Source organism: Eschscholzia californica, unplaced genomic scaffold (genome assembly GCF_041429995.1).
Source record: "Eschscholzia californica isolate CP2 unplaced genomic scaffold, dmEscCali1.0.p SCAF_1, whole genome shotgun sequence".
In the NCBI taxonomy this organism is placed as follows: domain Eukaryota; kingdom Viridiplantae; phylum Streptophyta; class Magnoliopsida; order Ranunculales; family Papaveraceae; genus Eschscholzia; species Eschscholzia californica.
The window spans coordinates 80,471,035-80,486,584 of record NW_028238198.1 but is presented as its reverse complement, the minus strand read 5'-3'; the positions used below and the strand labels follow the sequence as shown (position 1 = coordinate 80,486,584).

The 15,550-nt window shown below is 37.2% G+C and overlaps 3 protein-coding genes across 3 annotated transcripts; all 3 read left to right on the top strand.

The window, feature by feature from the left end:
- Positions 1-402: 402 nt before the first annotated feature.
- On the top strand, positions 403-7,074 carry LOC147569729 (ranBP2-type zinc finger protein At1g67325-like). Its single transcript, XM_086656252.1, has 8 exons — positions 403-728; positions 1,025-1,070; positions 2,254-2,366; positions 3,223-3,442; positions 4,757-4,824; positions 5,129-5,192; positions 5,962-6,074; positions 6,672-7,074. Exons 1-8 carry the CDS (start codon positions 714-716, stop codon positions 6,807-6,809), a joined length of 777 nt encoding a protein of 258 aa, XP_086512378.1. The 5' UTR covers positions 403-713; the 3' UTR covers positions 6,810-7,074.
- Positions 7,075-8,025: 951 nt separating this feature from the next.
- LOC147569727 (PPPDE putative thiol peptidase family protein) lies at positions 8,026-14,894 on the top strand. Its single transcript, XM_086656251.1, has 5 exons — positions 8,026-10,201; positions 10,382-10,600; positions 13,195-13,482; positions 13,821-13,898; positions 14,529-14,894. The coding sequence occupies exons 2-5, from the start codon at positions 10,456-10,458 to the stop codon at positions 14,666-14,668; spliced, it is 651 nt and encodes a 216-aa protein (XP_086512377.1). The 5' UTR covers positions 8,026-10,201; positions 10,382-10,455; the 3' UTR covers positions 14,669-14,894.
- Positions 8,028-10,050, top strand: AHG11 (Pentatricopeptide repeat (PPR-like) superfamily protein). The gene has a single exon (XM_086656250.1). It carries the CDS (start codon positions 8,028-8,030, stop codon positions 9,834-9,836), a length of 1,809 nt encoding a protein of 602 aa, XP_086512376.1. The 3' UTR covers positions 9,837-10,050.
- Positions 14,895-15,550: the final 656 nt, after the last annotated feature.

Sequence of the window (15,550 nt, the reverse complement as noted above, 5' to 3'; positions counted from 1 at the left end):
GATGAAAATGGCATAGATTTTACAAAGAGATAGAAGATAAACTGAAGAAGATTAAACAGGAGGTTATGAGGAAGATGAAAGAGGAGTGAGACATTTGATCGGTCAGGGGACTTTTTCTTGATTTGAATAACTTTGACCTAACAGTGTTCACTTTACCTTTAGGTCAAACTAGAGAAGGGAGAGTGTCTTTTCCTGGAGGGGGTCCATCTAGCCAAAATGAGAGATTTGGGGGGTGCTTTTAAAGGAGGGATCTTTTTAACAAAATGGGGGACCCCTATAAAATCTCCTTGCTCTCTTTCTATTTCCACCTTGATTTTTTTTTTTAAAAATCGGCTACGATCTACGTTAGTCGTTACAAGACATTGATACATCATTAAGATGTGATAAACACGATAACCGCCTAAGTTAAATCAATGATTAAAGAGATCTAAAGTCGGACAAAGAAAAAAGAGCCTAAAGTCCGACAAACATCTGATTTTATTTGGTGTCTCACATGAGATAAAATCTAGGTGATAAACTGCTTCCACCTAGACTCCATCCCAAGAGCTCGTGGATTAAGAGGGATGTCCTGCCAATGACTTTTCCGAGTATATTGGTGAATAAAAAAGCACAGGTCCATAGCGGTTGACGCTTGTAAAACGATTTTCTCAACAACACTAGAATAGCCTCCAGTCTCTCTCTTTCTCTTTCTCTTCACAGTTCGTGACTTATCAATGGCTTCCGTCAAGGTAAGCAGACTTAATATTTCTATCAAGAAATAATAAAACCACAATCACAACTCACTATATTTTTATTTATTTAACCTATTAACAATTACTCTAGAAACTTGTTTCACTAAATATGAACGGAAATTGTTGTTCTTTAAAGAATCAACCGTAGGTTTTAGGGTTTTAGCCTTTTAGGGTTTTGGGTTTTTCTAAAGTTTCAATCTTTTCTCCTTATCATTATATTTTGCTACTTTTTGCGTTTGGTTTTTGTCGTGGGTCTTCTTTCCTGAGTTGTAATGGGTGAATTACTTCTACAGGTTGATAATGGTGGCTCTTTTGGATCAAAAAGACCTCGTAGTGATGGTTAGTTATCTAATTTTATTCTTCTTTTGATTTTTTGAATCAATGAAGTTTTCTTATTTGGGTTTCAATGAAGTTACTTTGCCCTTTTTCTTAACCTTTTTGATGAAGTAACTAGTTTATATTACTTAGAGTTTGTTTCTTTAATTTCATTATTGTTTCGTCGCTGGGTGATTTCATCTGTAGAGCTTTATGCATTAGTCTCTTTATTGATTAACATGTCAATGCATAAGACTGAATTCTTAAGAAAGTGTTATTGGAACAACTCATAATTCATCAAAAGCTGTTAATTTTAAGCAAATCAGTGTCGGAAGACAATGTGTGAAAAAAAATGGTACTCATGTTAGTTTTCAGGGTGTGCATTAGGTTTTTGTCTTTCTTATTGAAGTTTCTTCCTTTTGTGCTCTAATAATAGTTAACCCTTGGTGCAAGTCTTCTTACTCTGTCTCATTTCCAGTCGTCAGAATAGCGTTTGAAGAATATATAGACGTATGCGGGGTTTAATGGAAGTAAAAAAGGTTCTGCGTCATCCTGGACATATCTCGTACTTGCAAGAATATCTTTTGGAATTGGTTTATAATGAATTTGGCAATTTGCTGTAACCAATATATATGGCACACGATGTTCTATTTCTTTGGGATACTAATTAGTTTTTTCTGGACCATCCTTGGAGACAACCGGTCGTCGTCCTCTTTAAACTTCATGAAAGTCATCCATGTGTTATGGAGAATCCTCGGTTTTCATTCGTTTAAGTTGTAGGGGTATAAGGGAGTCTAAGGGGTTGGTTAGTGAACTAAGTAGAGTAATGGTGTTGTGTATGTTATTTTGTATCCTAAGAGACTAAGTATCGGGAGCCGCATAATTGCATATATGTTGCAGCTGCATAATGCTCTATTAGAAGATTGAACTGTTATAGGGAGTATGATATTTGTAGAAGGTTCCTTGTTGTTAAATCTTTCAAATTTGATATTCATTTTGAAGATCAATTCTTGGCGTGGGAAAATCATGTGGTTGTTATTTGTGTTTTTCATTCTCAACGCCCTATCAAAAAACTTCACTCGTGGATAAATAATTGTATAGCCTAACCTTCTATCCTATATTTTCTATCTTGTAATGTCTCTAATAATGCTCCTCTTATGCTTAAAATTTGCAATGAAGTATATTTACTGTTAAAATTTCATGCTAGCTTCAAGAACTGGTGGAGATTGGACATGCCCTCAATGTGGAAATATAAATTTTGGGTTCAGAACTGTGTGCAACCGCGGGAAATGTGGTGCTGCTCGACCACCAAGCACTCCGGTATGTTTACAGTTATTTTTAATCATGTGATTTTGTTCTCAAGGTCAAGAGAGTAATTCATTGATACTAATTATCGTTACGGAAGTAGCTTCATCAGATTAGATTTCAAGTTAGGTATGGAAATTAGAGAACTTTGTTCTATCATATATGAATTATTTTTGTTTGATCTTTCAGAACTTTTGTCCAGTATGTTGGCGAGACAACTCTGACAATGTTAATTTGTGGGATCTTGCCTTGGATCAGTATTTTCGAGTGAATAAGTTAATTCTGATGCATTATGCAAAAAAAGTTATGCGAAAATATGCTTTCACAACATGTCAGTTACTTCTTGTATGATGCTAGTGCACATTTAGATTCTGTCATTACCAGTAACCTTCTAAGTTATAAGTTATAACTAGACTACTACATAGTGATTGGGGTTAAAACTCTAGACTTACCTGGGCCAAGGGCATCTAAAATGCAACATTTATTCTTAGAAAAGTTGAACCCGATATAGGACAAAAAGATTCACTGAAGAAAAATTCCTGAAGGTCATAGATTCTTTAGACTCGTTGACGAAACAAAGGTGGTTATAATATATCGCCTACTTGAGTTGAGCATCTCTATTTGTCCTAGTCATCATTTCCCAAACTTGGACTGATAGGAAGCTCTCCCTTTCAAATTCCGTAGCAAATACTTTTTATTTGTTTATATATTAAATGACATTTAACCAAATATAAAAGTTTTAGGATTTTGCGCTGGAGATGCGAAGTAGAGGATCTTTATTTGACTACATAGGACAACACTGAATAGACCTAAATCATTTTGCTTGTTCAATGGAAGATATCATGCCACTGATGTTGTCGTAATGTGTCAGAGAAGGGATTCAGTTTCTATGCTTGGTCATTTTGACCATCCAGCTCCATTTTATTTTGGCGGTGCTGCTCCTCCAGTCCCACACTTACCACCACCTTTAATGGCGCATAATTATGGGCCACCATATTCACTGTCCGGAATGCGCTACGACATGGGAGCCCATGGGGGTGTTCCTGGACCGTACGGTCTTCTAACTGCATTCCCACCTGGACCTGTTGGAGGTACTATCTCTATGACTATACACACACTCTTAACTCTTCTCTAATTTTTATATTTAGGTCCATATGTATGTTCTTTTTTTCTTTAAATTTGATTTAAAATTGTACCTGCATTAGACATTATTGTTTCTTTGCATTTCCATCTTTCTGCATACAAGTATTGTAGAGAACAAAAATATGTATTCTTAGGAAGCAAATTGAGTATAGGACAGATCAGTCTTCTTACTACAAAGAGAGGGTGAAAGATAAAATGGAGCAAGACTAAAATGTTAATCACTTGAACTACTAAGGAATGTCACTGGGACCTTCAATAAGGTAATCGGGGAAAGAAAATTAGTATTGTATGGATCTGAAATAATTCTTGACGAAGTCAAAATCCAGCTTTTCAGACCTCCAAGCAATTTCAATGCTGAAACGAGACTGTACCCCTAATTCAGAAGCGTAAGAATGATATGATCAAGCCAGTGAACGACTACTTTCGACCTAGATCAAAAGACAAAAAACAAAACAATTAGTAACATAGCTTATCGATCAGACGATCATTTATAACTTTTTTAGAAAATACAAAAAAATGAAATAAAAGTCAACAGGTTTAAATGTGTTTAGAGGAATGTAGAACTCTATAGGGAGAACAACAAACCTTGAGGTTTCTCTACAGCTCGATACTGTTAAGTAGAAAGAGACATAGGGAGGTTGACGGCCACGGAAGAGGACTCTTGTGGAAGAAATGAGACGTCGTTGGTTCTTCAATATCGTAGAGAGAGTTCTCTGTGATCTATCTATAGCTGAAATAGATTGATACCTAATTGCAAGTAGAGAGGAAGAGATGCGATGTGGAGTTAACCGGTCTCTAAAGAGGAAGAGATTCACGCTTTTGCAGAAGAGAAGATGACCGGTGAGAGAGGTAGAGAGACAAGAAACACTTGTTTTGGCTGTTTGGATTTTCTTACTGAACACGTCAGGTCTGAATGAGATATAGGGGTTTAGGTTAAATTTTATAAGGTTGTTTTGTTATGAGGTTAAGTCTTGGCCGTTAGTTGTGAAACCTAATTATTATATAAGTTCTTATATTTAGATAATACGTACTCTATTTATTTGTTCATAGATCTTTATCTGATTGAATATTCCTCTATACCCACGAAAACCTGATTTCCTGTGTACAGATCAAATTTGGATGTTTTTATTATCCATTGACATGCTTAACCTTGTGTATTTTATGTGAGGTGGCTAGTGGCGACAGACTGATACTTATTGATGACTTGCAGTTGATTTTTGTTACATAGTTTCCCTTAACTGATAGATGTTATTGGTAAGCAGGCATGGGTTATGGTCCAGGTCATGCTATGGACGGGTACAGCTATAGGTTTCACGGATCTCCCGTACCAGTATGTGTTTCCTTTATATCTCTGACTTTGAGGCCAATTACTAATTTGCTGTATTCGTCATATGTTCTGTACTCACTTTCTGTTAATAAACTATTGAAGAATAAAAAGGAGACATATATATATATAAACTACCTCCTAGGTTAATAGTGTTCCTCGCAACTCTGATGTCTCTTAATGCTCCTTCTCATAGTACCAATTGTAGAACTCTAATTTTATGAACAACTTTTGGGGAGCTGATTAGGAGAAATATGTTTTTTTCCTTTTGGTTACAATTTCTGCTTTTGATTGGTTTTGGATAATCTAGGTTCCTGGTCAATGGTCTGGAGGAAGTACAGCTGAGTACAATGCATCTCGGAAACGACGTGGAGGTGATTCTTTTATCTGTTTCCCTTATCTTTATTATAGTTTGGTCTTACATTGTTTTCAGTACTCCATCACTTTATATTATCACTTGAAACTAGGGTGTTACTTATAGGTCTGTTTCGGTTGTCAATCGTTATGAGTAGATTGAGTTGTTTCTAAGTGTATGTTGCTTATAAAATATAAGATGCGAATGGGACAACGGATGATGAGAAAATAAAATTAACAGAAGTAATGATAATTACCAATAAACGAATTGACCTCTATATCTTTGAGCAAGACTGGAAGGGTTTTGTGTATGTTTGTGTCAGAATCTATTAGAACTCTATATTTATGTTTTCAGACTGTATAAATTAAATTTATACTTCGGCTCGAGTTTCAGTTATCAACTACAACCTTCATAAAAATTAGATTTTAAACTACAAAAGAACAGAGCGGTATATCGAATTTCATTTCATAATCAACAATCTTATCTGCTCTGATGTAGTGGTACCAGTGATTAAATGAAAATAATATCGTAGACTTCTTATTTTCAGTATGTAAATACTAGTTAAAATAATAGTATGATATATAAATGACCGAAAAATAGCATTTCTTCATATGGTTTTAGATTACCGCTTGAGGTCGAAGATCACTGTTGCCTGTTGGTATAAGAATTTCATAGTCATCCAGGTGGTTAATGATCAGCTTTTGTTAGCAGACTTTTGTTGGACTCGTATATCATTGTTAGGAGATTGTCAGTCAGATGGTTAACCAGCTGGTTTAAATGTGTTGCAGGACCAGATGGGATGTCTGAAGGGGATTGGATCTGCCCTAAATGTGAGAATGTTAATTTCGCTTTCAGAACCACATGCAACATGAAGAAATGTGGAACTCCCAGACCATCTTCTGTATGTTTATCTTATTATCGATAGCTATTAGATTTTATTTTGTTTTTTTAGTTGGTCAGCCTCAATGTGAAGCTTGTGGAGACAACTATTCTTACAGACTACTATTACGAGTACAGATCGGTGACTCGATAGATAACTAAATATCAGAACTAGGTAGAGAACCGAAGAAAAGGAACTTCAAATTTTCTAGCCCTGAAAAAAACCTAATCTCAAAAGTCAAAAGAAACAATTGATAAATGTTAAATGGGTCAAAAGCCGGAAAACTTCCAAGAGTTGCAAAATCCCGATAAGAGTAAAGAAATAACTACTTAGCGTGGAGATTTAGTGGTGTCTCCGTTTGAGATGTTGGGTGATCCAACTGGCTGAAAATTCTAAACATGTTCATTGAAACAGATCTTCTCAGGTCATATTGATGAGAAGATTATAAGGATACCTATCTTGCTACTGCTGGAAGTACCTTCTGTTATTTTGTTTCTGAATTATAATATTGTCTAATATCCTTCTAAGGGGGTATTGTCTTTCTTCATAATGTATCAGTTATATCTTTTCTTTCTCCATTGAATCGATTAAGTTTATCGCACCAATGCTTTGTTGTAGGGTCCAACCCAGTCGAAATCAGGTGGTGTACCAGAGGGCAGCTGGACCTGTAGCAAATGTGATAACATCAATTACCCTTTCCGAACAGTGTGCAACCGGAAGGATTGCGGGAATGAAAAACCAGCTCCAGAAAACTAATGTCTTGAAACCCGATATTCCTCCCCTGCTTAGGAAGATGATTGCCGTTTAAGGCCAGAGTAAATCTCCTGGAAATAGTTATATTTCTATCTTCGTCAAGCACTGAGGAGTTCTATGCTGCAAACACCGAATACCCTGTTTAACGGCAGCAAGATAGGTCGGAAATTCCAAATTCAGGTTACATTTTTTTAGTCATTTGTGTATCGAAATACTTTTAGCAGTGGAAGATATTTACTCTTCAGCACTTCCATTAAAATTTTATCTTTATAGTGACTTTTGGCGTGTTTGTTGTTTCCCTTGTAAAAGCAGTTATAGAGTGCTAGTTATTTAGGAACCCAATTAATCTTAACATAACCCAAGTCTTTGATAGTGATTTTAAAAAAAAAAAAAAAGTCAATTCGAAAAAGGAATCTCTTGATTCAAGTTTTTGTTAGCAAACTTAGGGTGTTTTGGAAATTTTGCTCTTCAAAATTTAAGCTCTTATTCACAACGGAGCACCTTCAAAAGCAAAGCGAGCACGACAACGGAGCCCTGTGCCTGTTGGCCACCACGGGAACGCCACGGAACGGCCACAGAAACGCAACGGAAACGCCACGGGAACGACTGGGCCGTTCCCATGGGCCGTTTCTGTGTCCAGACCTTTGTGATCTGGGCACGGAACGGCACGGCTCAAGCCGTGCCTGGCGTGGCCGTGGCGTGTCTGACACGCCACGGCTGCCAAACGGGCCGTGTCGGCACGGCACGACCCGTTGGCCACCACTATGTGCACTTGATGTACCTAGCCAGTGGCTAGGGCCAACCAACTGGTGTTTGTGTTGAGTCCTATTTCTGAAAGTTTTGCCATCTAAAATTTATAGACTTATTCTAAGATATCTCCTCACGATGCCGGCCAGTTCTCTAACTGACGTTAGTCGTGTGTAAGTCTAGCCTGAGTTATCAAGTTTCGCCCGAGCTATCAAGTTTCGCCCGCACTCTCAGCCACGCCTAGTGGCCTAACCTTGTGCGCTTGATACGCCTGGCCGGTGTGACGATGGCCGACTCAATCTACACCATTAGTCTTTAAACTAAACCTATTTCATCTAGTGTACAACTGTACACACCTTTGGTTGTGATTTTTGTTGGTCAACACAGTCTAGTAACCACTCTTTACCCAACAATAAAAACCTAACAAAACCACCAAATCTGTCTCTTTTCCACCTTTTGTTTCCTGAAACGGCCATGAAAGTAAATGAACTACAATCACTGTGGAGTCCAAGAGAAAGAAGCATTTTTTCACTCTTACAGAAACCAAACACTAGAAAATCCATCCTACAAATCCATTCTTTCATCCTCAGAAACTCTCTAGAAACTAACGTTAACCTCTTCACTAAATTCATCACCGCCTGTTGTTCAATCTCCATTGCCGGATTTTCCGACCCACTCATCGGAATCCGACATGCTCGACGTGCATTTGATCTTCGAATTCATAGAGATGATTCATATCTTTGTAACTCCATGATCAAATCTCACGTTGACTACAACCAATTTAATGAATCTTTTACCCTTTATAGAAATCTCAGAAATGAAACTTGTTTTGTTCCTGATACTTATACTTACCCATTGTTGTTTAAATCTTGTGGATTAAATTTGGCTTTCAATGAAGCTAATCAGCTTCATAATCATGTAATTAAAATGGGTTTTTGTTCTGATCTGTTTGTATCTACATCATTGGTAGATTTGTATGTGAAATTTCAGAACTTGGTATTAGCTGAAAAACTGTTTGATGAAATGCCTCATAGAAGTCAAGTTTCTTGGACAACTTTGGTTGTTGGATTTGCAAAATCTGGGGATACTTTTAAATCAAGAGAATTATTTGATCTTATGCCTGAAAAAGATCCAGCTGCTTATAATGCAATGATAGATGCTTATGTGAAATTAGGAGATATGGGTTCTGCTAGAAATCTGTTTAATCAGATGCCTGAGAGAAATGTTGTTTCTTGGACTACTTTGATATCTGGGTACTGCAAAAATAATGATTTAGTTACAGCTAGATCGCTGTTCGACGAAATGCCTGAGAAGAATCTTATTTCTTGGAACGCAATGATTAGTGGGTATTGCCAGAATAAGCAACCAAATGAAGCATTAGACTTGTTTCGAGAAATGCAATCGAATTCGAAATTTGAACCAGATGAAGTTACAATTGTGAGCATTCTTCCAGCCATAGCTGATTTGGGTGCTTTAGAATTCGGTGGTTGGGTTCACGAATTTGTTCGAAGAAAAAAGCTTGACCGTTGTGCAAGTAATGTTTGTACTGCCTTAGTGGATATGTATGCAAAATGTGGTGAAGTTCTGAAAGCCAAACAATTTTTTAATACGATTCCAAATAAAGCGGTATCGTCTTGGAATGCCATGATCAATGGGTTTGCCGTTAATGGGCAAGCTACAGAAGCGTTGGAAGTATTTGAGGAGATGCGAAATGAAGGGTTAAAACCGAATTCAGTAACTTTTATTGCAGTATTATCTGCCTGTAATCATGGTGGTCTTGTGGAAGAAGGAAGAAAATGGTTTAAATCAATGGAAGATTACGGAATTACACCGAGAATCGAGCATTACGGGTGTATGATAGATATCTTAGGAAGGTCAGGATGTTTAGAAGAAGCTAGAGAGTTGATTGAAGACAACCCTAATGAAGTTAATGGGATAATCCTGAGTTCATTTTTGTTTGCGTGTAGTTGTCATGGCGACATTGACAAAGCCGAGAAGGTAATGAAGATGGCATTCGAAATGGAACCATTGAATGATGGGAACTACATTATGATGAGGAATCTGTATGCAGGGGAAAGAAGATGGAGAGACGTAGAAGAGATGAAGGAACTAATGAGGAAGAACAGAGCCAAGAAAGAGCCTGGTTGCAGTACTATTGAAGTAGATAGTGGAGTTTGGGAGTTTGTTGCTGGAGATAAAATACATCCAGAATGGGAACTAATTGATCGTTTCTTACGACAATTACGAGTTCATATGAAAGGAGAAACAAATGATTCGGACTAAAAAAACAATCGAGAAATAGGGTTCATCGGCACATCCTCTTGTAAGGAATGATGAACAAACTATAGGGGCCAAATATTTGAAGTAGTCAGAACTTGGGACCAGATTGGAACATTTGTAGACAATAGCTCCAGGGAAAAATAAACACTTGCACGTTCTTGATTGCCTGTTCACTTTATTCTTCAAATAAAGTTAAAGAGTTTTGCCATTCCTGTAATTTACTCCATTTGTGAGGGCAATTACCTTTTCTCCTCCTCCTCCCGTCTTCAATCCCTCTCTCTCTCTATACTGGTGAAACTGATAAATGCTCTCTCTCTCTCTCTAATCTCTCGCTCTTAAAAGAAAGTTCAATTTTCCCTACTTCAAAGGTATTAATTCTTTCTTTTTCTAGGGTTAGATCTTTTCTGTTTAAAAGCAAACCCTGAATTTTTCATTTCTAGTTTGAGACTTGATCTTAAAAGTGTCTTTTGTTTCTTTGCTTTCGAATCTCTTTTGGGTTTTATTTTGTTTATGAAGTTGAATTTTGGTGGTTGTTTTTTTTTCTCTAGGGTTCCTGTTTTGCATTTGGGGAAATGCGGAAGTGAGGATTTTTGTTAGTAATTGAGGGGAAAATTTGATTACCATGCGCTCGTTTCTGTCGGGCTTGAAGGATCAGAATAATGGAACAAGTAATCGAACTCCAATATACCTTAATGTATATGATCTTACTCCTATGAACAATTATCTCTACTGGTTTGGACTTGGAATCTTTCACTCTGGAATTGAAGGTGAAATTTTTAATTTCTTCTTCTTGGTTTTTATTTGTCTTTTTTTTTTAATTAGTTCTTCAGTTTTAATTATGCAAAGTTGGTGTTAATTGAGTTTTCGTTTTCACTACTTCGTACTTACTTATCATGGTAAATTGTCAAATATGTGAATGGAGATGAGTGGTGAATAGTAAGATACTTCATTATTCATCAAGGGAAAATGTAAGTGGGAACAAATATTTGAGCCCTTTTTGTCGACGGATGATCCTATTACACTCGTAGTCTCTGAAGGATGAGAACCAACTATGTAGCATCTACATCGAGAATTCAAGTATTGTATACGTCATTAGTTCGATCCTTTGTAGGAACTACCCTTAATAACGAACTTGCAATGGATCTGTTTATCATAAAGAGATTCATTGTTCCTGACCCTGCTTCACCTTAGTTGTTATTTAAACAAAACGATCACGATAAACCTTTGGTAAAAGTTATGTCTTGGTCGGGTGGGGATAGTATTTCTCTTCTGCATGTCTATGGAGTTTTGAAGAATCTAAACATCTCAGATATAGATATAGAGGTAGAATTTATCGAACGAACTGCCCTCCTTCGTATGCGTCAGGAGTGCATTGATGAGAAGGGGTGTCGAAAAAAGTAATTCTCCAATAAAGGTGTTGTGGGGTATGATTACTAGGTTCCCGTCGCATCTTGTCATTCTTGTCGTATTTTTATAGTTAGGCGGGCGGGAAGGATTGTTCGGGATAAGAAAAGTTTAAGAGTAGACAATCGATAATGAAAGTTCTTGTATTTTCTTTACCTTCCTATAATATATTTTGTGTTCTTGATGGGTTTGAAAGTACCTTTTTAGCCGTTCTCTCTGCTTTTAATCTCTAATTGGGTTGCATGTTGGTCTACCTACCTCACCAATGCAAACACATCCCTTTACTTTTTGTGTTATGTGACAAAATGGTAATGGCATTCGGTTGGTGTTTGAAACACTAATGTGGTGTTGCAAAAATGTGAATGCAAGACAAAATGTGGCCATGACCATGCACATATGTCCCTATTAAATGTTTAATAGAATTGTACTTTTAGACTTCACACATATTACGTTTTACATAATACAAATGATAATTAGGCTAATACCATTTTATTGTGTAGCATGGTTATATGAATTTAAAAAAGAAAAGAAAAGAAAAAGGATTATGCGAGTATGTGACGATGCCCACTAAGTTTCTCACAAGTGGCAGATACATTTTTTTTTTTTGAGAAGTTTGAATTAATCTTTATTGAGAACGAAAAAGAATACAAAGGAATTGCAAAGAGATTGTGAAGAACAGGCTACTATGTAATCTCCATCCAGTTCAAAATAAAATCCAAAAAAGTTACACTTTTAGCCCAAGGCAAAGTTCTAGACCAGTGATATAATAGCCCTAGAACATCCTCTATTTCAATACTGCTGGGCTTGTTACATTCTTTGAAGGTGCAAGAGTTCCTAAACTTCCAAATAGACCACACTATCGCGCTTGGAATAAGATTCTAAAGATCTTTTTTAGTTCCCCTTCGGCCCATTCTGCTCCATTGTTCCAGGATCTTACGAAGAGAGTTTGGAACACACCATTGGATCCCCTCGTTATTCATGAAAAACGGCCAGGTCTTGATTGCCTCTCTGCAGTGAATGAAGAGGTGGTCAGACGACTCTTCTTGGTTTTTGCAGCAGATACATCTACTTGGAAGAATCATCCCACGTCTTCTAAGGTTGTTAAGGGTTGGTAATTTCCCCAGTGCAGCCGCCCACACTCCAAAGCTGACTCTAGGAGGAATCACAGAGGATCAGATGATCTTTGCAACCGGAAGAAAATGACTCTCGGAAACCTGAGGACTGGGCCGGGTATAGCACTGGCTGACCGAAAGGGGATCTTTTCATCCTTAACCCAAACCTTGCTATCTTTTTTAGTTTCCCCAGTGGCAGATACATTTCATTGTTGAATACTGTATACAGGGCTGAAACCCGCAAAAGCATTGTGTTGTAGCTATTGTTGATTCCCGTTTCTACAAATGATGGGTTTCCTACAGCATTATGCTGTTTGCCTCCATTGCTTAAGATGAAGTAACTTACATGTAGTCCGTAGGCTTCTTGCAAACATCAAGATGAATAGGTTTGGATCAAGTAAGTCCTATTTTGGAAGTTAAAATAAACTTAGAAACCAAATATAGATGTCTAAACTGACAGATGATCTAACTCGCATTTATGTTAAAATTTCTCAATCAATTTATTGCAATGGAGAGAGCAGATTATAACCATTATGGGCCTACAATGCAATAATTAAAGGAATTGGAGAGCTTTTGAGATAAGGAAACCACACAGTTGTATCCTAGATTACTAAATTAGAAGTAGTATGACATAGAAAATAGTGGCTGGTAACTTCACAAGTTACAACTGCTTGTGTGGGATCGACACGCAAAAAATAGTTCTATTCGGTGCTGCCAGGATTCATTGTGTTAGTTTTACACCCAACTAACATTTTTTGTCTTTTTATTTTCCACTGCGTCTTTCTTACAGCTCTTCGTCTTCTCTTAAATATTTGTTAACTAGATATGATATCGTTGTGGAACAGTTCATGGTATGGAATATGGGTTTGGAGCCCATGAGTACCCAAGCAGTGGAGTGTTCGAAGTAGAACCAAAAAGCTGCCCTGGTTTTGTCTTTAGACGCTCAGTGCTGTTGGGTAGCACTGACATGTCACGTTCTGAATTCCAGTCGTTCATGGAGCACCTATCTGGAAAATATCATGGCGACACATACAATTTGATTGCTAAGAACTGCAACCACTTCACGGATGATGTTTGCCAGCGACTGACGGGAAAGCCAATTCCTGGATGGGTGAATAGGCTTGCAAGATTAGGTAAGAACTCAAGAGTTAAAAATTAGTAGCTCTGTGTCTGCAATATTTTGTGGCCGTGCCTGGAATAGAACACCCAAAGAACTAATATCTATACATATTTGGTGGATAAGGGTAGTAGACGCTCTATGCGCTAAACACTGAGACAGTTAAACATGCACATTACATTGGTGGCCAATGGCTGGTCGAGACCTAGACTACTACCCGAACATGTCTTGAACTCAATACTGCCCACGTTGCTTCTTACCACAATGGAACTTAGGTTTTACAATTGACTACTTGTGTCAGTTTATTAGAGCGCTGCTGGAAAGTGTTTCTTAATGAGATATATGAAGTTTCAGGTTCATTCTGCAACTGCTTACTGCCAGAAAATATTCAGGTCACGGCTATAAGGGCTCCTGAACAGCTTGTATATTCTGGTGAGACTCTTTCCTTAGAAGCAATAAACTCCTTTCACCTATACTAGCCTTCCATGTAGAAGTTGGTTGCCAATATGTTTTCTTGTGCAAATTATTAATTGCAATAGTTAGTTATGAAAAAAATTCAATTGTTAGGCTCGTTAGGGCATGTAAGTTACAATCCTGCCTCATGGATGGAAGTTGATGACTTTATGTTTTCTAACATTGAAAATTACGGCAATGGGATGTTGAGGAGGACACTATGTCAACATATTACAAGGATAATAGGAAGGAATCGTCTTTTATCAAATAAAACCTTTTCAGTGGCAACTTTTTTGCTTAGATTTTGCCTCTGTTAAATAGCTCAAATGCCAATATCTTTTTAAGAGTCAATATATATGTGAAAGTTATATTTCCACTCTTAGATTGCGTCTAGCCAGAATTCATCCAACAACGATTGTTACATTTTTAATACCTTCCTAGTTGCTTCATCGGCCTACATACACATTTCACATTTGCACCTTATAGACCAGTTTCTGAATTATGTGATTTTCTGTTCTTCCCCACGAATTTGTGACTCAGCAGTTACGTGTTTGGGATCGTATTCTGTGTTTTGACTTGTGCCTTTTAATTTTTAATATAATTATGCAGATGATGGGTCGGAATCACTTGCGTCGTCAGGAGGAGAGAGTGAAGATGAAGACTCGGATCATCACTTGTTGACATCACCAAACAGCGACATGGCATTTATGAAAGACAAACCAGTAAAGCTTGCAAGAGAGCTCCTGTGACTTCTTTTTAGTTTTCTAATTTCTGATGTAAACTCTGTTGTCTGTACTAATCATTTATGTCAATATCAATTGTACCCATGACCCCATACTCCATTTACTCTATTGAATTTGATCAAAAATCATGAAGAACCAACAATGATGCCTATATTATGGGGGGGTCAAAACCTTTGTTTACTTGTGTTTTCTCTTAATGTATAAATAATGTACTTCTCCTTTCTCCACCCAATGACGGCGTTTCCTACATTTAAAGAAGATATGAAAGATGGTTGGCTAGATTACACAATCGTTTTACTTAAATGATTCTACACTCTTGCTGCTGCGGTTTTCATTAAATTTTCTCAATCTCTATTTGGTCTTCATTCTTCTACAAGACCAACTTTCGGTAAATGCACGAGAAAGGCATATATGCATTACTTGGCATTATAAGTGTGCATACCCATCTACAGGTTTGCCCTTGATGTAATTCTTGAACATTGTCCGCCCCAATAGACGCCTTCCCGCACTTCAAGATCATTCTCACATACTCTACAAATTAGTTTACATCTAAAAAAATGACAACTACAATAAATAGTGATCCATCACATAGACACTCTAAAAAATATACTACGGCGCGTGGGCACCAAATGAAAACTGAGTTGTTAGAGGAAAACTGTTTGTTCTAAGCATCACCAAATTCTTTGAGATAATTCTACGGAGCGTGGAGATATGACAGGCCAGTGTGGCTCGCTTCTGACAACAGAGCTCACTGTTGTTAAGCTTGGCTTTATGGTTTCACCAAGAAATGATATGCACTATCGCCTATACTAGTAAGGGGCTTTCTCAAGAGAAAAATACCTATTAAATTCAAAAGCTCGTAGTACACTGATATTTCATTAGTATAAA